Source organism: Dermacentor variabilis, chromosome 9 (assembly GCF_050947875.1).
Source record: "Dermacentor variabilis isolate Ectoservices chromosome 9, ASM5094787v1, whole genome shotgun sequence".
In the NCBI taxonomy this organism is placed as follows: domain Eukaryota; kingdom Metazoa; phylum Arthropoda; class Arachnida; order Ixodida; family Ixodidae; genus Dermacentor; species Dermacentor variabilis.
This window is the reverse complement of record NC_134576.1, coordinates 142512963-142536288: the sequence shown is the minus strand read 5'-3', so window position 1 is coordinate 142536288 and position 23326 is coordinate 142512963. Positions and strand designations below refer to the sequence as shown.

Below are 23326 nucleotides of genomic sequence, written 5' to 3'. Positions count from 1 at the left end.
GCCTTCCATCTAGCTGATTGAGAGCTGTGCAGAGGTCTTGCCTTTCATTTTCAAAAGATGGGCAGTAGCACACTCGGCGCTATCAGCCATGTCAATCAGAAATGCATAAGCATTGGTGAATGCGACGCCCAAACGTAAGCGGCACAGCACTGTTTCCTCATTTCGCGGAAGACCTGGAAACAGCCGCAGTTGCATAGAGGGATCGAGGGAATGCAAGCAATGTTGAGTGAATTCAGGTGTGTGCCACTTCACCAATGTCAAAGAGTGCGCTAGCTTGCCTAAGTGTTGGGCTGCGTCGGTCCGCGATAAAGGTATTGAAAGAAGGGTTGCTCCTTCGTGTGCTTTTCTAGCAGCTTCGTCAGCGAGGTCGTTGCCGGAGATACCGCAATGACCAGGCAGCCACTGAAACACGACGTCGTGTCCTTTCGCTATCATACGATGGTGCATTTCTTGTATCTCCGACACTAGTTGCTCACACGGCCCGCGGCAAAGAGATGATAGAAGACATCATAAGGCCGCCTTCGAATCGCAGAATATTGCCCACCGATTAGCGGGCTGGTTGTTAATGTAATCAATGGCACCTCGGAGGGCAACAAGCTCCGATCCGGTCGATGTTGTCATGTGAGAAATCTTGTATCGGATGCTAATTGATCGTGATGGTATAACCACTGCGCCGGTGGAGCTGGTCTGAGTGGAAGAGCCATCCGTATATATGTGGACTCGATCAAAGTAGAGAGTGTGCAAACAATCCAGAGCTGCTTGCTTCAAGGCCATGGTAGGCAGGTCGGTCTTCTTTCTTATCCCTGGAACCGTAAGACGCACTTGAGGTTGTTTTAAACACCACAAAGCTGAGGTTGAACGTGCTGAGGGTATGAAACCCGATGGTAAGGAGGCACGGTGGATGCTGACCTTGTTGGAGAAGGACGCCTGTGGTCGTCGTTCTGGCAGGCACGCAAGAGAGCTTGACTGCATCCGTGAAACATGATGAACATGGGCTCTAAGCGTTTCGGTGCTAATGTAAGTTGTGATCGGATAGTCTTGAGCGATTATAATGGTTCCAGGTGTTGAGGCGCTGCGCGGAAGGCCTAGGCAAACACGTAGTGCCTGCGCCTGCACGCTCTGAAGTTCTCGAAGATTTGACTTGCATGTTTTAACAAGCACGGGGGAGCTATAGCGTAGGAATCCGATGAACAGTGCTCGATATAACTGTAGCATGGAGCCCACTGACGATCCCCATGTTTTGCCGGCGATGAACTTGAAGACGTGAACAATAGATGTGAGCTTCTTCTTTAAGTGGGCAACATGAGGGCTCCCAAGTGAGGTCCCGGTCTACAATGACACCCAAAAACCGATGATTTCTCTTGTAGGAGATAGGCTGACCATTGATGCATACTGGGTAAGGAATCATCGCTTTTCGCGTAAAAGCGACTAACGCACATTTTTCTGTTGAGATGGTAAGGCCTTGTGTGTGAAGGTAGTCAGATGCCTGTGTTGCTGCTTTCTGTAGCCGTGCGCGAACCTGCAGGCGAGTGACCGCTGATGTCCAGATGCAGATGTCGTCGGCGTAGATTGAAACACTCACTGTTTCCGGTAGGGATTCGGCTAGCCCAAGAAGCGCGATGTTGAAAAGAATAGGGCTTAGAACACCGCCTTGGGGAACGCCTCGGCATCTGTAATGGTCGGTAGTCGGACCATCTTTCGTACGTACGAACAAGGACCTTTGTGTCAAGTAGTTATTGACCATCGATATACTCGCCCTCCTAGTTCAATTGTCAAAAGTGCGTCTAGCATCCTATCGGCCTATAGCTCTTGCAAGCTGCGTCGGGAAGCTCATGAGACGTATGATCCTCATACGTCTCGAATAGTACCTTGAACACCACAAAATTTACCCTGACTCTATGGCGGGATTTCGACGCGGTCGTTCATCGATTGACAGTGTCATCGATCTAGTATCATCTTGGAAACGTCACTCATAAAACCAAAACAAGAGAGGTCGTGTTTTGGGGTTTCTATTGGGCAGTGCTTGGCCGTTGTGAGTCACGTTGCGGGTCCCGGTCATGAACAAAAAAGGAAAAAAAAAAGATCAAGAGGAAGGATGGGCGCGAAACGATTGGATGGAAATGGTACAGCTGAGTTGATGCAGTTCACATTCCTGACTAGTTCAGGTGACACAGGATTCGTGCGCCAGTGGCCGACCACTAAAGTGCGTCGACTACTGCGACTACAGTGGTCGACACTGGGCAACTCGCTTCAGCGCAATGAAAGATATGTCTGGCTCAACTGAATGAACGCCCAGCTATACCGTACATCGATCACCAATATCGCGTCGTCGTGCACAGACCCTACAAAGTGCACTGTTCTGCTTTAGACGTCGAGAGCGAGACAGATTGCAAATCACCGTGTCTTACGAGGGGTTATTTTGTGAGGGCGAGTTGATACAGATGAGCTTGCCAACGGCGTTCTTAGAAAACGGTCGTGAACGAAAAAGAAAAACAAGGATAAAAAGAAGGACGGGCGCGAAACGATTGGATGGGAATGGTAGAGCTGAGTTGATGTACTTCACATTCCTGGCTAGTTCAGCCGACTTCTAGTATACTACGTCAGTCTGTGCTTATGCAGACAAAAACAGAAGAAAAAAGAAAGCCATTGTCCGCTGCAAGCACATCACTGTTGGTTTGGCTTAGCTTGGCGCACATGCCCATGATGGAGGCCTATGGGGGCGCGTCTAATGAAGTGCGGCTCCCAGCTCTAGGGGGCGGTTCAATCGGTAGTCATTACGTTTTGGGGGAGTGGAAAATGCCTGCTTTTTCTCCGCTGCGTTCCCGTCGAGAGGAGCTTGTAGCTCTATAACAGAAGCGGCAAAAAGGGAACCGGTGGCCCGAAAAGCGACCACAATGGAAACCGGGGACGACAGGCGGCTTCCAAAGGGAGGCAGGAGAGTGAAGGGACACAAACAGCCGGTCTCACTCTGTCCCTCTTTCTTTCGCAAGAGAACCCCGCGGCGTGTAGCTGTAGGACCAGGGGGTCAGAAGCGCCCTCTACAGCCGCAGAGACACACGGTCCACTTTTTTGTGTGTTTGTTCGGTTAATAATCTTTGACGATGTTCGAATCGGTGGATGTCACAAGGGCAGCCGGGCGGAAGGAAGATGAGAGAGAGGGAAGGGCAGGGTGCTCTTCGCCGGTGCTCTCGGTCGTCCGGAGGCAGCCGCGGCTGAAAGGGAGGCAGGCCAACAGGGGGCGCGATCCTGGTTTGACGGTGCGCACACACGAGCAAACCGGCATGGAACAGCGTCGTCCCTTTCGTCCCCCGGCCACCACCTTTCCCGTTTCGTCCGCCATTGTCGTCTGCTTCCAGTGAACCAGCCCGCGTGCTGCGCTGTGGTCTGTTGCGACGCGAGCAACATAACAGACGACAGGCAGATAACCGGGGTCGGTCGTTGTCGCTTGGTCCCGGCTTCCTGAGTTCGCGTCATCGCGATTCGAGTGCGTGGCCGCAACGCAAGACTGGCCATGTCAGGCCAGTCGGGTGCGAACGGCTGTCACTCATATCGTCGTTCTCTTTCCTCTCTCTTGATGTTCTCCCGGGTTTGTGGTTCGGTGCGCCTGACCAGAACGTTGCCTTGAGAAGGTTAAGAAAGTGGTCTGAAGTGGAATGGATGGGGATCGGAGATTGTGGGGGAAGTCCCTTGGAGGGCGTCTATTCAAGTTATTGCTTGCTCTCTTCAGCGCTCGAAGAAAAAGAATAGTCGTGTTAGTTCAGAAGTGGACCAAGATATGAATTTAGATTGCCTAGGTAATTTTTTTTCGATGACCTGCGCTAGCAAGCGTGCATCAACGGGGCAACCCTACTTTCTTAAAAAATCCATATGCCGCAGAACCCCCATATCCAATAATCCGATATGAAACATATTGGATCCTATACAAAAACGCGGTTTTCCTATATGTCATCTGATGTTATTAGATAAGGGAGTTAATTTTTGCAGTAAGGAAGATTACCGTAAATCAAGAAAGACAATTTTTAAATGGGCGGTTGCTCGAAAGGATGAGAACAGTGAAACATAAAATTTTAGAGCGATGTGAGGTCGAGAGTAATGGCTAATTCATCCGTGCATTCTAGACAAATGTTGTAGCAACTAGTGGGAAACCTATAATTTTGCTTTCTTGTTCACTTTGGGATGATCTTTCGGAACTGTGCTCAGAAACTAACAAACAAAGCATCCAGCTACACCTGTGACAAAAGTTGCCACATTACTAACGTCTGTTATTAGAGTTTGGGTTTTAACTAAATTTCACGGATTATTAATTAATTAATTTCAAAAACCTGTAGCACCATGCAGGGGATGTGCAGATTAAGGTTTATTATTCATCCCGCTGGGAATCTGGCAGGTCGCACAAAAAAATCCATTTCTCGGGGTCTCTACGGTGTTCCAGTGCCTTGAACGTGCTCCTACAATTTCGTCACCTGATAAGAACATCTCAAAGCGCTAGTTAGTAGCGCGCACTTACACATGTTTCCATACGCATTCTTTCTTGGTGTCTCTTTCTTTGCATTCGCGCAGTAATTGGCTACGTTAATCAGTGGTGCTCAAAGATTTTTTTTTTTTTGCAGTGTAACAACTTAGTGGACTACCTCGGTAGGCGTCCATTGCAAAAGGATGGATAGGTGGGCTAGTTGGTAACGCATATTAATTAAAACTTAGAGCGCTAAAACACGAAAGACGTAGAGAAAGAATCACACACCACACGAGCTCTGGAGTACGTGTGCTGTGTGTTCTTTTCCCTACGTCTTTCGTGTTTTTAGCGCCCTAAGTTTTTATTGGTAGGAGCACGAGCAGTTTGTTCCCTTGCTGTCATCAATAACGTTCACTTTCCTTTTTAGCCAATTAGTTTAGCTAAGATGGCAACGTGGGCCAATCTGAGAGAGTGGTATAAAGATGATAATAAATTAAAGAAAGAGAGGTTAACATAATCTGAGTTTCCCGAATAGCTCCTCCGGTGGCGAACCACCGCAAGACGGCGGATTCCGCTTCAGTCGTGTCAGCAGTTTTACAGGGTCATGTTGGGGTGCTTCGCGAGTGGTGCGTTCTAAGATGACCTCGCTGCAAGCCTAACCTTTGTCGCTGATCATAAACTAAATCATAGACTAAACTAAAGGAAGAACGAATTTGATGGTTAAGTGTTCCATGGAAACCTTGTCCACCAAGCATGGATGTAACGAATGAAACTGTTTACGCATTCTTAAAAAAGAAAAAAAAAACGAAAGAACGAAAAATGGGAAGTAATCGATGTATAGGTTTATTGTAGATTGCTATTCGTTCTGTTAAGGCTATTTGGATAACGACTTATTAGAGACGCAGTCGTGACGATAGTCACGAGGCACTGCGGTCCGTCGCCGTGACTTTTGCGCGGTCCCGCACTCTTGTGGCCGGATATATAGCGCATGCATCGCTATGGCATTTGTGGTCGCCTGGCCATATTGTTGGTGTCGTACTGGTGTTGTCTCCAATAGCCTGTTCGGTTTACCGGCCTCACTGACGAGAAGAGAGAGAAATCCGAGGGCGGGATGCACGCGCACAGCTGCAGCTAAGGCGCGCTGCCCGTCGCGAAGGCCATACGGCGTAGCCCCAGACAAAATTACTACAGTCGATCAGCGAAGTGCTTGGGGCCTCCGAAATCGTTCATTATACAGGTCACTTTGTTGCAAAGGCCGCGCAGCGCACCACTCACATTAGAATCAGGGCAGAAGTATTCCTTCGTTATGCAAGTCATTTCGTTGTAAAGGCGTTCGTTGTAGAAGCGCTCGACAGTATGAGAAAATGTGGCTCTGTGATGGCACGGCTGCTACGCGAATGAGGCGTATAGTACATGGATTTATATAATTTTCGGGCTACTAGATTCAGACGTTCTTGTGGCGCGTTCTTGTGGCGTTATCTATAGCGCTTTATCTTTCTAAATAACAAAGCAATCGTTCTTTCTAAACGCGCGAACACTAAGTTTCTGCACACGTGCACGATCATTGCGAATTGCCGGATTTATAGCGAATATTTTGTTTGAAATGATCAAATTGCAAAGTCGCAAAGCCGTTTGAAGCCTCAAGGGCGAAGTTTCAAGGGTGCTACATACCTCGTCATTCCCACGCTGGCTGAACTGCCATACTTTCAGGTCCCGTACACACTAGTGCCAGAGTTCTTCGTAGTAATTTTGTGTAGGAAATTCCTATGCCCTACGAGTCTCCGACCATAGATTCCTGTAAAAATTATCAGGGAGTTAACTCTGGCGCTAGTATCTGCGGCACTACGGGGGCTGAAACTGTGTTGGTTCAGCCACCGTGGGAATGACAAGGTATAAAGCCCATGAATATATGTCTAAACTTCGTCCTCGAGGCTTCAAACGGCTTTTTACCGATTGATCGTTTCCAACAGAATATTCGCAATAAATGCAGCAGTTGGCAATGATCATGCACGTGCGTAGACATTTATTGACTTCATGCGTTTAGGAAATGATTGATTTGATGCTTAGAAAGAAGATACAGCGCAGGGAATAATGCGAGCGTTCAGTCACAAGCATGAAAGTTACAGAAATACGTGCACTACCGATGATTCCCGTAGTAGCCGCGTGATTGCAGCGTCACAGCTCCCTCTATAGTAATTCTTGTAGGAAACTCCGTGGCCTCGGCCGAGGGTCGGCCGTCGTATCCCCAGCAGCGGCTCTCGAGCTCGTCGCCATTGACTTCGCAGGCTCGACGGCTCAATCGCTCAGCGCCGCTGTTCTTTTCACTCTGCGCGTAGCGCACAAAGAGCACAAGCCGCTCCTAAAAGAGGGACACACACACACACACACACGCACCCGCGCACGCGCACAAAAATACACAAAGGCGGCGAAGCCCAGTGAGCCGGTGTTTGCTCTGCGCCCTGGGCGGGTCTAATGAGGGCTCTTCACACGCCCCACGGGGACCGCACAATCGGCGGCCGTGCCAAACCCCCGCTGCGCGAACGCGCGCACACACCCGGTCTCGACGCAGCCGCGCACAATTCGCGGCGGAAAACGACTGCGCGTTCGGCACAAAGAAGGCGAACACCGCGTTGAGCGCGCGGAACGCTTCCAGACAAGGACGTACACGACGACGACTATATACACGAAGCGGCTGCCGCGAGCTTTGGGGAGCGACCCCGAATGGAGCCGTTTTCTCTGCGCTTTCCTATGCGCACAGTGTTGGAAACATGCCGGCTTTCCTTTCGCCGCGGAGTAGGAAGCATGTGCTCGGAATGCTCGGGCATGAGGGGCGTGCGCGTCCCTTTTATGAAGAAGAAAGAGTCGTCAACGAGCCGCAAAGCTTAGCGATGCCGTTTGTGCAACATACGCATGCAGGAGGCGTGGTTTGGATTTTGCGGCTGGCGGTGCCTGACGTGGAGTCTCGAGAGGTGATGAATCGGAGGCGCTGAAAGAGCTGCTGAGCGACGTTGAGGAACCGGAGACGGGCTTTTTTCGCCAGCGACGTAAAGGGTGAATATTCTTAGGCGTTCGTCAGCCAGCTTTGCCGATGCTGTTGACAAATTAGGCGCTTCAGGGCGCATAGACAAGGAAAGCTGTTGCATGCCAACCAACGCGTGTCAGGAGTCAGTTTCTTCGGAGACAGTTATCATTCGGCGTTATTCTTCGGCCAGATATAGATTTGGGGATGGATGAAGGTGTACAACCGTGGAAACGTGCAAACATTGTGTGACACGTACATGACATCTTCCAATGGCTTCCGGGGCGCTGAGCCATCGTCGGTAATCACCTTGCTGATGATACCGCCCGGTCAGCCTGTAAAGAAATCCTGACAGTTCCTATGCCATTATCAATGACAGACGCTGCACGGGGTCTTCGTTTGCTTGCTCGAAACAAGACTGAAACTTTGTGGAACATCCCGATTTTCTCCAACTGCCGCCTCCACCGGCTGGATTCTACATTGAAGGTTCAGATTCCATCGAACTTCTTCAGATTCCATCGAACCGCCGTGATGCAACTTTATTGTGCCGCCTCTGGTTAGGGGTAGCTTTAACGAAAGCCTATTCATTCCTTATTGAAATATCCGACATACCGATCTGTGACTCATGCAACTGTGAAGAGACGATCGAGCACGTGTTGTGTTTTTGTAATCTTTATGACATCGAACGCGACATTCTTCGGATGGTGTTGAATTGATTAGATAGACCATTTTCAGAGACTAAGATTCTCGGACCATGGCCCCACGCGTCGCAGGCTTACAAAGCGACGTGAGTACTGCTACAATTCATGAAATCGACTGGCCTCAGCGACCGATTGTAGGAGTGAAGTGATGGACAACCGCTCGTTTTCGCACTACGTTCTTCCCTCCATCTTCTTCCTTTCTTTTCACCCCTTACACCCCTTCCCCCATGTAGGGTATATCAAAGTGGATGTGCGTATGATTGACCTCCATACCTTTCCTTCCTTCTTTCCTTCTCCTTTCTCCTCCTTGTGTGATACCGGCACAAGGTAGACAACCGGTATACTTACACTGGCTAGCCTCCCTGTCTTTCCTCCCCTTTTCTCTCTCTCTCTAATAATCTAGCGTGATTTGTCGCAGAAGGCTGCTGAATCGTTAGAAGTTACATGTAGCTTAATTCCCGAGTGCGTATAGGGGAAACATCGTTTTGACTGCTGCAACTCATACCATCGTTACCCGTAAAAAATTATAGTAATGCTCTTGCGGATTCGTTTTTGATGTTAGAAACACATGTAGAGCGCCGTTTCTTTTTTATGCCTGTTTCGACTGCAGCCAAAACTTACGTACTGGGAAAATGAATGTGCCATTTTATTGGGACAAATTATGACGCACATTAAAAATGCGCGGGAAAGTTTCACGCTTTTATCGTTCTTGGAGGTCGTTGATTTAGTTTCCATGCAGTAACAAGAAGTTTGCATGAATCATGTCATCGCAGCAAGCATTGCCGGCATCTAAGTGCAGGAATAAACGCACCTGCAAGAACTGACGGACTTGCTTGTTCAAGTCTGCAGGGCCAATAAATCTTCCGAGCACAAATGAAGGACACATCCGGTTTCCACAATCTGTGCACAAGGTAGTCGGGACCAAGGTTCCTGTTATAACTGCTTTGCTGTCAAGATGTCAGTGATGCAGTTGTGCATTAGTATAGTATAGAAGGTATAAGATAAAACTGTCATTGGGCATGTCCTCAGTCACTATGCAGACAAATAATCGTCCACAGGGCAGCTGGCCTCCGGAAGAAAGCGGCAGACACATAACAAGGAAGAAAGAACTTGTCAATATTTTTTTTTTCCATGAGAAACTGGTGGTGGTGGTGGTGGTGGTGGTGGTGGTGGTGGTGGTGGTGGTGGTGGTGGTGGTGGTGGTAATGGTGGTGGTGAATTGTAGCAACAGGCGGGTTTAGCCTGGCGAACAAGGCCGGCAATTGCTCCGCCCAAGCGTCTCGCACAATACCACTGAAGGGTTTCACCATACGTCCATCAAACCAGTCTCTCTTAAGAATTCGATGAGGAGACGTGAAGTTTCTTTGCGGGCTATTACTGATCCCTCGGGAAATATAAGGTGTTGCAGGCGCGCATGCGGAAGGTCCTTGTTTTGCAGATTTTTCAGGAGAGTGTCTCTTTCATCTTGTAATTGCTGGCAGGACCACAAAAAGTGCTCAATGTCTCCTGTCTCGTTGCATGCCGTACAGTTCGGAGAATTGATTCGCCCCGTTTTAAATAACCAGGCCGGTGTATTAGCAGATCCTGTCCTTATTCGATATAGAACTGTGGCTTCCTCTCGGTGCAATCTCTTGGTTACGCAGGACATATGCGGTGGAACCCAAAGCGACGCAAAGTGATTTCGAATGTCAGATTTTCGCACTTGATTACTCTTTGGAGCCTTGATTTTGGGAGGATGATAGAGCGCTGTGTATGCAAGCGCATCAGCTTTTTCGTTTCCTGAGATACCAATGTGGGAAGGAGTCCATTGAAACTTTACTGTGAAGCCTTTGTTGTTGAGTTCTTTCACGATGGCTAGTGATTTGCGTGGGAACTTGAGGGATGGCAAACCACGGTATATTTGTTGTAATGCGGCCTTTGAGTCCGTAAGGACAACCACATTCTGCGGAGGCAAAGTCTTTAATTTACGCAGAGCAGAAGCTATTGCTACGCCTTCCTCAACTGTAGACGAGGCTATACAGTGCAGACGGCCAGACCACGTATATCGTAGAGAGGGAATATAGAATGCAGCTGCGCAGCGGTCTTCGTCTGCCTTGACAGAGCCATCTGTGTATACTTGTAGGTGATTCGGGTAAATCGTGTTCAGGTGTTCCAGGTGGTCGAAAAAGCGTTGGCTGTTTGTCATTTGCCACGCAGAGTCCCTCGGTGTTTAAAGCACTAACAATTTGCTTTCCACGTGCATCAGTCGCCTTGTCGCCCCAGAGAGTATGGTGCGCGTTGAAGTCGCCACATATAATCCTAGGAGCTGGGCAGCGGCTGCAGAGGTCTCTTATAATTTCTCCCATCGAGACCTTCAGGCGAGAGCTCACATACACGGAGGCCACGCTGAGGCTTCGGTTTCCCAGGCGCACTTGTACAGCAGTGACTTCCAAAGCACTGCTGCAAAGGTCTTGAACTGGTAGAACGTAATGTGGTATTTCACGTCTCACATATAGCATGGCGCTTCCGTTCGGAAATGTCGGAATACTGTGGTTTCCATGTGCGACATAACTAGCAATTGATCTGGAACTTGGAAGACCAGCCTCGGACAGGGCCAATATTGGCACAGGCATGTTGCGTAAGAAAAGTGACAGTTCAGGTAAATGGCACGCAAGACCCGCACAGTTCCATTGCATAATAAGTGGCACCTGTGGACGAGATGGTGAACATTGTGTCCTGACCGCATTCATATTGCTAGGTGCTTTAAAAAGAAGCAGAGCTGAGAATCACTGACTCGAGAGCCAGAACTACTTCGAGCATTTCCTTCATCGAGCTCGCCGGCATCTTCTCTATGTGTGATCGCAAGGCCTTGAAGAGAGCACGTAGCACCTTCTGACAGTCCTCCTGAGGTGCGTTTTCATCGCAACGCGATTGGGTTCGCTTTTTCAGTGATCGGCCCGTTTACTGTATTCTGTGTTTGCCCGAGAAGAAGCAAGTATGTGTTTCGTATAAAGAAAAGAATACATAAAAATAAAGCGGTAGCAATGCTTGATGTTTGCGGGCACGCTGCCACTTTGTGCCGCCGTTGATTCTTGGGAATCATACAGCGAAGCGTCCGGTTTTCGAGTGGGTCTCGGCTCAACAAGATCTCGCTTGATTCAACACAGGTGGGGAGTACTTCGGTGGGCTTCTCCTCATGTGCTCTATTCGGACGGCGGAGACAACTTTTCGTGTAGAAGGGGCAAATTATACTTCCTGAATTTTACTCGAACGCAGCAAGCGCTAAACATGAAGACAGCCCTTTAGACGCATTTTTCGGTGAATCATTGGCTTTATTTTTCAATCTAGGCGTTACGATTGCTTTTTGCCACGGAAACTGTGGCATGTTTTAACACGTGCGCTCACGGTAACGTTACGCATGATTCTTCTGCTTCCCGCGGCAATATCCCGCTGCTCTCACCGCCTGACACAAGGACGGTGGGAGCACTTCATCCAGTAACCTTCTGTCTATCATTATGTTGCTCTTTAGCCGCTAAGTTGCTGCAACATTAGAATAAGCCATGTTTGAGTATGTGTATCGTCGGCCCCTTTGCAGAAACGACAGAAACACCACAGAAGAAAGATGCGTTATACAAGTAACCCACCTTTATCCGTATATATATCTAGTTAGCCACCTCTATCCAGATGCGCAGGCAAGCGACATTGAAGTAACGCACTCGTTTTGAACTGTCTGAAATAGCCGGCGGGAAAGCTCAAACGCGGTGAGGCTTTATCATGCCATGCGTTAACGCGGTCCACGGGAGCTCGTCGACCGGGATTCTCAAGCATGGACTCCGCGCGGAATTATCACGCGACTGTTCCCGCACGCACGCACGCACGCACGCACACACGCACGCACACACACACACACACGCACGTACACACGCACGTAAACACACACACAAACACACACACACACACACACACACACACACACACACACACACACACACACACAACACACACACACGCGCGCGCACGCACGCACACACACACACACACACGCGCACGCACACACACACACACACACGCACACACACACCCACACACACACAAGGAGAGAGGGACAGCACACGCCACAGTAGTGCTTACATCCATTTCTAGTCAAGTCCTTTTCTTCTTTCGCTAACAGATCGCACGTCACCGCAACGTCATTATACCCAGGATAGCCCACTCGGTGCGATATTTGATAAGAAAATTGAGTGGCAGGGAGAAGCACTGTTAGATAACACGGCTACCAGCCGAACGCTGTCCCGCTTTGCTCGCACCAATTAACGCGGAAGCGTCCGAGAACCTCCTCCCGCTTTGCGGTGTGTGTGCGCGCGTTGATCGCGAGGCTGACGCCAAGGCTGTAATGGCTGGAGAGAGCAAAACGCCGGGGCGAAGGGAGACGGTGGAAGGCTTCAATCGGAGGGTCGATATTCTCTTTCTTCAATCCTTTCCCCTTTTCTCAGCAGATGCCACGCATGCCTGGAAGGGCGGGCAAACGAGGAGGCCCGCCTTCTCTTTCTCTTTCCCTTCTCGTTTCCTCATTTCCTCCTTCTATTCTACCCGCTATGCAGCATGCCTTCTCCTCGCCCGACCTATAGAGCTCTGTTAACACCCCCTCCCTACCCCCCCCCCCCCCCCCCGTATGCGATTTCTCTAAATGGGCTTGCGGCGGGGCTGTGTCACTTAGACTTTCCCTTTCTTCAGTTGTAGAGAATAAATATGGGTAGCAAATTGTTGTTTCGACGAAGGTATTACACTCGTCCACTCTTGTACTCTACTACTGCTGTCAAGCTAGTTGGCAAAGCGCTGCTTTGTATTATGCTTCATTGTGAACACAGCTATACGTAGCGAAAGAGGAGACAGCTCCCCTTGCAGCCTCCTCAAGTGTTTTAACCCTCGCCCCCATCCCCCACCTCCACCCCCTCTTGAAGAACAATTCCGAAGTCTCTGAGCATAAGTTATTTGTTTTCTTTCTTCTATGAAAAGAAAAGGCATTTTTCAGTGTAGAAGATACCACGTAAGGCACACCTGTACACTGCAGAATGACTGTCGTGCCAGGGTGGATTCTAGGGTTTTAATTACGTGCGCAAACCACGATCTGATTATGAAGCGCACCATAGTGGGGGACTTCGAATTCATTGTGCCCCCGTGGGGTTCTAACGTGCACCTATGTCCAAATACGAGAGCGTTTTTGAATTTCAGGCCCATCGAAACGCGGCAGCCGCGGCCGGGAGAGCGCTTCCCCGACCTCGAGCTCAGCTATGCAACAGCACAGGCACATACGTAACCGCTGCGGGCGCCCGAATGGCCAAGGTGATAGAGTGTAAATGCAAATTTAATCTTTCCATGAATGTTCTAATCCTGTTGACTGCGTTTGTGCTTTTTTATTCATTTTCGGGCCTTCACAATCCGCGGACTGGTACATAGGTACACGAATTGCTTTTTGGACAAAGCCATTTCCGCAATTCTCACGCTATTCGCAGAGTGCAATATAACCAGCTAGTTGAGGTCATCTACTGTGCATCCGTACATCAGCAGCACCCTTTACCTCTCTAGCTTATATTGCTGTCTTCCTGACTCCTGTGTGATTTCTCTTCCTCTCTCGTCACGTGGTCCTTATCGTTTCCATTTTCTCCATTTTCTTTTATTGTGTCCAATTCTCCAAACCCACAATTCGAAATATACGTTCACAAGTAACGACAGTGGAACTGCCACAGTGAATCAGCACAGCTACCGCGTTACGCTGCTGAGCTAGACGTGGCGCGATTCCGGGCGGCGGTTGCTGCATTCAGTCGCAAGCTGAATGCAAAATACGTCCCGTGCTTTCTTAGACTGACGTCCATCTTAAAGAATCTCAGGCAATCAAAATTAATCCGGTGACGACTACTATACCACCTTTCTCATGGCCTATTCTTCAGTTTTCGGACTTGAAACCAGATCAATGTTCAAGGACAGCGGCATCCGGAATGCTGCGATGGCAGGGCAGATGGGCGATTGATTTTGCGCCCCCATCAGTCTTTCGGTGTCTACCCGTGAGAATTACCCTGGTTGAAAAACGCCGTGCTGGGTAGGTGGCGCTACAAACGTTGCGGCCGCACCTCCCAGACATTCCCGTCAGCCGTGCTTTAATGCGTGCCACTTTTTTTTTTCCTGAACCACTTGCTTGCATTGAGGAGAACATTGAATTGAAAGCGATTGATGCATTTAATTCCAGAAGTGAACACAAGCATGGTGTAAGCGCTTCGTGGGCTATGCATATTATGCTGTGAGAACATGACTACTGAAGCACGCACCTTACGTACACACTGCGCCGCGAGTGAACAAACAACTGTACCCATGACGACAGTTGCGGAAATTGTGTGCGTCCTTCAAACTTCCGCTTCTTTTCTTTTTTTTTGCCAGTGTACAATACATAGCGCGATAACATGAACGAACCAGCCTATAGTTCCTTGCTCTACTTCATGTGAAATTTTTCACATAGGGAATATTTTCTAACGGCTTGATTAGCCAGAGGAGATGCTTGTCGGATAAAATAGCACACGTTGTGGAAAATAATTTAGTTAGTTAATTAATTAATTAGTCTTGTTTGTTTGTCTGTAGAACTATTCCACGTTGCCATGCCCTAATATAGGTAAATAGAAAACGGGCATGTCGGCGCCGCCGATCTCGACGTCCTTCGAAACGTCGACTCTGCCATTTCCAGTCTTTCCAGGATACTCACCCGAAACATTGAAGGTAAGAAGAGTGTTCACTTGTTTCAAAAGAACCAATACAGACAAAACTTTTTGTCCATACTAGCAGAGCGGCGATTTCTTTGTGTGCAGCTGTTTTAACTATTGGAAGTGGAAGTAGGTGACATACAGACCCCTTGTTAAAGGTCAAAATACCTCGCAAGAGATAAAAAGAAATAAAGAAAAGGCAAAAGTAAACTACGCCAAAGCAGTCCAGCGGGGGAGTCACACGGGCGCGGCCAGCAGCAGCAGCGCCTCCTCCCGAGCTTCCCCGCAAAGGACGCGGCACGACAACAGAGGAACTGAGAGCAAAGGCGAAAACAAAAACACATTCTTCCCGCCTCGACCAGATGTTCGCGAGTGGTGCACTCCGCTGTGCGCTCGCATCCGCGTGCTCAGGAGGGTCCCGGAGTTTTACCACTTGCCACAGTCGTCGTCGTCGTCGCCGCCTCGGAGGAAGAGCACGATGTATTTTTTTTTCTCACTCTTTTCCACGAAGGAGAATGAAGGAGAATAAGGCGAGGGGGATTACTGGGGGAAGGCAGGGCCATTAGTAAGAACGATGCTCGCGGCAGGCAAGCAAGCGAGTGAGCGAGAGGGAAGGAAATGCCTTCCTCTAAGCCGCGGGCCTCACCACGGGTTTTCGTCGAGGGGCCGTCGACAACCGAGAGTGAGTTGTGCGCGAGGTGCATGTACGCCGGTTGAGAAGAAACGCGAGGGCACAGCGAGGGCCCCCTCCCTCACTCTCCCCCACTGACTCCGCTCGTCCTCTGCGTTTGCTCGAAAGCGCGAGCACAACGAGGAGGTGGCGGGGATTACCGTCTCGCTGCTCTGTTTTGCTCGTCCGCGCTGCCTGAAAGACCACAGGGTGGTTGGTGCGACCCTGAGGGAGCATTCGGAGCTCCGAGAAAGCAGACCATCTCCGGCTGCTGCAGTGAAAAGGATGTGGGGCAGATTCTGAAAAAACTAGCGATGTCCTCCTCGCCCTCCTCTTCCTTGCTTAGAAAGCAGCGAAGACAAGAGCGACCCTCTTTCTTCCCGGCAGTGCTCCTTCTTGCACTCAGGTTCAGTAGGGGCCTGCACTGTACCGTGACAGTACAGTTCTTTTCGCTTTCAACACTGTGCGCGTCGGCCAACGGAGCCTGAAGCCCGAGAGGAGCCTGACAACCAAGTGCGGCGGGTTTGGCAGAAGACCATGCTGACGCCTTGGTATTGGCGACGTCATGTCTTCTTGGCGCACTGTGGATGACGGCGAGTCTTTTGGAGTACTCACAACCTGTGCAGACAGCGAGGTGACCGTTATCACGCGAGGAGTCCGTCAAGGTGACAGTGGTCCACCTGCATTACGCCGCCTTGAGGCGCACGTTGGGAATACGCTTCATTTACCGATTCCGCAATAAGTTTCGTGCGTGTTCCGTGGTTTGTGCGTATATATATACAGGAGTGTCGAATGTATGACATAACATTATACAGTGTTGAACGGGTATCAACAGCGCGGCGGCAACGACGCAAGTGTTCTTGATCCCTATTTCAGGGCTTGGCAGGCAAGTTGCTTATCATCGCGGTTGCGCTTTAGCATGCAAGACTTGGTGTATCTTGTTCATTTGTGGGCATTGTTTGTGAGGACACCGACCCCTCAGTTTCAGTAGCCAGGTGCTACTGGCGTCGCTTGGTTTTATGTCCACGAGGCGTGAATTTCTGCACCTTGGGTAAACATTTTCAGCGGTAAGGTCCGTTTGCACTATACATTATTTTTTCTTGTGGTTAGTCTAAAATTCGGCTTCTAGCTCGATTTCAAAGCAGCTGTTCCACGTTGTTCCTCTAAAGGATGCCGTACATGTAAACTATCCCCACATTTACTTTTGTGGTAGGGCATCTTTGGACTGCCTTTTGATTGCCGACACGGGTAACTGCAAGTGGACAACGTCAAGGACCTTCGTGGCCACTTCGAACCTCCGAAGTACGAGATGGTTACCAAATGGTATCATAAGTCGATACGTTCAATATGACCGTCGTTAAACTTCTAGTGCACGCAAAGTTCTGATATCCTTGTTGAGTAAGGAGAGTTTGATACATGGAGTAAAACAACCAGAAAGATAAACCACGTGGTAGGAAGGGCAGTTGTCAAGCACGAACAGGTCTTAATGGCTTACAGATAGCGATGCTGGCTTGATATGAGATCGTCGCTTTGCGAATTACGTGTATGTTGGAGACCACTTCAGCTACTCCGATCAAACACGAAGAACGCAGGAAATACCGAGCGTCATAAGCCAATTTGTTACGAGAAGCCCTCCGACTTCAGAAAACATTGATGACCTGTACTAAGCGAATCTCGCCAGCCCTCCGCAAAACTCGCAGGCAGCCAGACGATCTTCCAGCCTCTGTACAAGAGCTTCAGACAGAGCTGACCTGAACGCCATTCGGTAAATATAACGTTCCGGGCAGATTCCTCCAAGGCAGCTTTGGCAGCTTGAACCGACCGTTGGACAAAGTGAAGCTTCGAGGTTCTTCGTCCAAGGGCAGAGGTATTTCAAACGGCGCCACCAGCAGTTTTTGAAATAGAAGAGAAAAACCGAAGAAAAGCCAAGAGGACCGTCTCTGCAGTGAAGCTCGACATGGCGAGCAAGTGCGCCGTGCCACCGCAAACCACCGCCGCTGGGGCGGGAGGTGGAGCAGTGGTTGTTGTGAAGCGGGAGCCGCCGTCGCCTCCGCCGATGCTGAGCCTGTGTTGCTGCGCGCGATCATCGCACGACGCAGCAGCGGCGGCGCGCCGACGAAGCAGCATCGACGTCGGTGGGATCGCGTTGCCTCCACCGCTGGCGTCCTCCCCTTCGGTCGGCAAGTGGAGCCTGCCCAGGGGCCGAGCCTTCGGCGGCGAGCTAGCGTTCATTCGCCTGAGGGCGCATTCGTCAACGGAACCCGTCCACAGGCGGGACATGGTCGATTTGGAGGAATCTGAACCGCAGGTAAGAGAAGCCCAGCAGCGGGCAGCCGGCTCACACGTCATCATATTTCTTTTCATTTTTATCACCCTCGCTTTCTTCCGCCTTCGACCTCCCTCTCTCTCCCTTCCTCCATCCCCCCACCCACCCACACCACCCCATCGCGCAAAACCCTGCGTCACATCGTGGCCCGGGTTTCTTACTACGCGTGCTTACAAGTGGTATTAAGCAAGCCTGATGTCGGACACTATTGCGATCACGGACGGTGGATATTCCGTAATGTCCGCCAGGACTTCTGTGCCACCTGTTGATCCGGGGCCCTCCTCTTCGGGAATGGCCTCGTCGGGATTCACGCGGGCGAGTTGCTGATGTGGAGCAGTTAGTTTCGCTCGCGTGACCTTCCCACGTTGAATACTCGGTGCTTATAACAGGAAACGCGGCTGGTCTGTGGCGCCTCGTTACGTGTCTACATTTCTAACGTCGAGCCCACCTGCGCAACCACTTCACTATTGCGAAGTTCACACAACACACCACGAGTTGGCGGGGGTTGTTGGTCACATGCAAAGACAGTCTAAGATGGCCGCGTCCCATCATTGCACTTTGAATCTATGCACGTGCAACGATCTACCGAAAAGCGCCGGCAGTTGCGCCACGCGATTTAGATAGACGTTCAGCGTCCGCTTGCCTACGATAGGTGTTGGAGTATATAATTTTCCGCATAGGACAGGTGGTCGTTTCCAAGTGCGCTCGCACTTCATGTAGCTGTTAAGGATCGGTCACTGTATATACTTTCGAGATAAATAACTTATAAAAATTATTTACTTGAAATATACTCCGTCCTTGGAAGCGGCTTCACACCACCTACGATTATCAGCGCGCTCGCAGGTTATGCGCCCAGTTTTCTCGTCATATATTTCAATCAGGCACTCAGTCATTCAGTCAGTCGGCCATTCGGCCAGTCAAACTCTCCCTGTCGAAGCACTCTCCAGGCGAATGGTGAATTTGGCAACTTGAGAGAAAAATAGCAATTCGTTTGGTTGAAATCTGCGCAGCGGCATATGTAGGGCAGTCTCGTAGTCCGGCTGGTTTAGCTTTGCGACTGTAGCCTTGGACGCATGCGGGTATAACGATAGTGCTCATGTCAACCGCAGAGTTCGGGCCTCACACATCGCGGAAGCTCTTTCGAGTTCTCGACAGGCTTGTGGTTATTTACCTCCTTTCCCTTTCGTCAGGCGTGCGCGCCCTTCCAATTAGCATTAAAGAAATGCCCTCGAGCCAACACTGAACTCTTATGTGCATCTTCTGCAACAATCGCCTTCGCTACTTGTTCACCCACTCGAGATGGAGATCTTTCAGGTGGGTGCGTGCGGGGACGCGTGCTCGCATGTCAGATTCACGATACACCCCGCATTTTATTCCCTCCCCCATCCGCGAATTTACCTACTCAGGTCCCCCGGTCTAATTCTCTGCTACCGTCGCCCGCGTTTCCATTTGCTTGACACTGACTTTGTCTTTCGCAACGACCGCGGCTTATCCGTTCAAGCCATCACATGACCTACTAAGCTTCACTAAATACTATCAATGCGGGTTCCTAATTCATAACTGCACTGCATGATAATTTACGGAGACAAACGTCCGCAATCACGATAGCGCGATTTGGCAGAACACCATTAACGGAGGGCATCACTTTAGAATGCCGACCTTACAAGCCATTACAGCTGAGGGCGAGGAGGGCACTGTTGCAGTTTTTAAGGTCAACAGGTCCGCACAAGCGGATGTAGCCTGAATTGGTGTTAGCAGTGCTACAGGTGTAGCTGTGTGGCGATAGCACACTCTAAAAACAGTTGCACCCTTCGGGGTGTATATTTACCTCACAACAATAATCGTCACCTGTCTTGCTTGCGTTTCCTTTTTAGAAAACACTACGCTCGCTACTTTCCTGTCGAGAATGCTTCGTCATGCTGATAACGCGCATGCCGTTCGCGACTTGGAAGTACCGGGCTCACAGCGTTCAAGAAAGGAACTGCGGGCAAGACAGATGACGATAATCGTTGTGAGACAATATACACCCCAAAGGGTGCAATTGTTGTAAGAGTGTATATGTGGTGACAATGACTGGCTGTGATTGAGTGTTTGTGCTCCTTTTCTCTTTATCTCTGCTTTGCTATTTCTGTACATACCATCTCTCTCCAGTGTGGGGTAGCAAACCGGCATTTTTCTTCTGGTTAACCTCACTGCGTTTCTTCTTTATCCTCTCTCTCTCTCTCTCTCTCTCTCTCTCTCAGTGTGTGTGTGTGGCTCGACGCACGGTGCGTACACAGCTTCTTTCAAGCTGCTTCCTCAGCCATCGAGTTTCCTCCCCTTAGGTTGATACCTGCAGAAGGCGGTGATAATGTGTTGGTATATCTAAGGATATCGACAGACTTCTTTCATGGCTTGGGTGTGCGTGCCAAATGCATTGCAACTAAATACTAGTCTTCTACATGTAGACATCATTCCCGTGATCTTCCATGACAAGCTGACTTAGATAACCTATCACTGCATTTATATAGATACTCGACTCGTAAGCCGGTTTGCCTGATGAGGCTACGAGCATTATTTCTGACTTTAAAATATCGGAATTATTTTCATATCAGTCTCGCATTTTTTTGTGTTTTGTTTCAAGCGATATAGAGTTTCCTAAAAGGGCAATGTCATCTACGTTCAGCAGACTTTTTTTCCTCCTTTAATCGTTATTCTCAACTTTCTGCCAGGTGGCAGCGAATAAGAGCGGAGAGTTGGTACCTAGTTTTATGAGGTACTTACTTTTATGACAGCATTCCATAACTGATATTTTCATAGTTTTCTTGTGAGGAAACGTGCAACCGGTGCAGGCGTTTTCTAACATAGTTGCGAGGACCTTTTTCGTCTCTTGATCGTTCAATACTTGTACAAGGAGAGGGGTTTCCAATGAATCCAACACCACATCGTAATCTATGGTCTCCACACGCAGTATCTGCTATATTTCGTAGATTTCTTTTATAACCTGATTATGGACATAGAGATTTGTGTTGTTCAATATTGTTTTCTGAAAATCTCCCTGTTTTCTATATTTATTTAAATCAACTGTAGATAAGTCCGTAAGTGTGTACAATTTTTAACCGTATATATACGACTCCCCTAGACGGCTAGATCTTTGTTGCCCTTCTCTGGAGCATCGTGATTTCAAGGCACACGAAGAGCCCCCAGACGTTTGAAACTAATCCAGTCATCAAGCGGGCGGGTGACGCCACAGTCACATGTCACACCAAAAATGTTTGAAGCCAGCAGATAATGAACCCACCATTGTGTATGGGAAAGTTGATGTGTTTTAACGTTAAAACCTAAAGGGAATGAAGGGGGAAATAAAAGTAGGGGACAACTTGCCGCCAACGAGAGCCTAACTTCCAAATGATGCGTGCAATGCTCTAGCACATGGCGCTACCGTGGTGGCTGCGTGCCCGCCCATTTTTTTAGGTACTTTTACGTGTTGTAATCTCGACGTGTTAGTCAGCGCTACCCACAGAAAAAGCGGCGGATGTGCAACGTCCTGTAAACCGTGCACTGTAAAAAATAAATGAGAAAAACAAAGGAAGAAAACGTGAACTTTGTATATTTTACTACCAAGAATTTGTTTCAATGGAAGAAACAATGGTTATTTCATTTTACGAGATCTCTTTCTTCTGTTTAAGGTCAAAGACAGTGTTTCTTGATTTTAATAGAATTATTCCCCATACGGTAGAGTGAAAAATTTGTCATCAGCACTGTGAGCGAGATGAGAGTTCTTCGTGTCTTTACTGCCCTCAATTAACATTTGTCTGCAGCTTCACCATACCCCGCAAGTATAGGCAGCTACATCTTGAATGCGCGAGCCAATTGGTCTTAATTTCTGAATAAAATACAGCTGCAATCAGAGCGAGTGGTGTCGCTCAGAGCATGGCCATATTGAATTGGTAGGGCGGATGGTGTCGCGTACAGTGCCGGGTCTCCTGGCGCCAGATGCCTTGTCAGGCCAGTCACATCTCATATGCTCTATGCATGTGCGCGTACGATCTGTTAGAGCTGCAGTCCAGCCTTTGGCTCTTTCGTACTACGAGAAGGCTGCGCTCATGAAAGAGTCGACGTCACTACCTAATGGGGTAAACCATTTCAATATTATTTCTGTAAAATCAAGAATAACGAACAGATTATTTTGGTAATATCACAGCAAAACAAACTAACAGAACGGAAAATATATGTTTAAAATTTTTATAGAATATTTCAGCTGTCTTTTTCCACACGAGCCATTTTAGCAGTATTGACGTCGCGTAGTACGTGAACTTAGGAGCAAGCAACTGACCGGTAAACCTTCGTATGGTGCCTCAAGTGTTAAGGCTTCCGGGACCGTGACACTCAGACAACCGCACTCTCTTGTCTTCATTCGCATGAAACTAACAGTAAATCGACACCCTCGGTTTGCCTGTTCCTTTACGCTAAAGGAAATGATCCTGTGAACGTTGTACTGCTTGAAAATTGCCTCATACCGGTTATTTGCCGACCTTTGTAGGGCTTTGAATGGTTTTCTTTTGTGGATTTACGGTATAACCTGGCAGATGCAAATTTTTTCCTTTTATTAATGTTTCTTCAGCCTTGGGGCTCCCCGAAGAATTCATATCGTCCCTTATGCAGTCCTGTCCAGTTTCTGTATGTTCTAGTTGAACGACTAACTAGCTTAACGCCAACAATATCTTACCTTAGGTCAGTCACAAGCTCGATTTCCGAAAATATTTCTCTATTTAAATAAAAAAAGAAGAAGAACGAGAAATAAAGCTAAAAAAAATGTGGAAGTCAAAGCTATGCTTCAAGCAATCCTTACACTCTGAAATTAACTTTTAAATGCAATAAATTTCATTCAGATATGCGGTGTGGTTATGTCATGACATCATTTCAGTCACATGCGCCTACCGAACGAACAGTAAGGAGAAAAGTAAACTAATTTAGACTGGTGCATGCTCCATGCGTTCGCACTTCTCACCGTGGGAAAAAAAAAGAAACATCTGCTTCTTAGCTGAGTAAATTGAAAGCCAACGGTGCCGAGACTGTACACGGCGCTGAAGACATTCCCGTAACACCAACATTCTGACTGTATTTTCGCGTATTTAGGATGTTCTTGGGCTGGAACAGCTTTCGAATTTGTTAGCTTGCGCTATTGTTACTTTCGAACACAATGTATTCAGTCTGTATTAAGAAAAGTGTTCAACAGTTTCTATAAGACGCCATCACTGCTATAGTGTCACGGGGAGATTGTGCGGAAATGTCTAGTTGTTGTCGCAATGCCGTCTTGCATTATAGCGCCATATCGGGCTTACCAAATCTTAGTTTTGGGAGGGTGCAAGTTCTTTATTTGGGCAAAATAAATACAAGGTTTTCCCGCAATGTAAGGTATGCTGAGAATCAGGTATTTCGTATTCTAT

At 48.7% G+C, this 23326-nt stretch overlaps 1 protein-coding gene across 1 annotated transcript in view; it reads left to right on the top strand.

The window, feature by feature from the left end:
* The first annotated feature begins 17767 nt into the window (after positions 1-17767).
* Positions 17768-23326, top strand: part of eya (eya transcriptional coactivator and phosphatase 2) — a 95249-nt gene continuing 89690 nt past the window's right edge. The window contains exon 1 of the mRNA XM_075669758.1: positions 17768-17879. Coding sequence (XP_075525873.1) covers positions 17850-17879 — 30 coding nt within the window. The 5' untranslated portion in view covers positions 17768-17849. The remainder of the gene's footprint in view (positions 17880-23326) is intronic.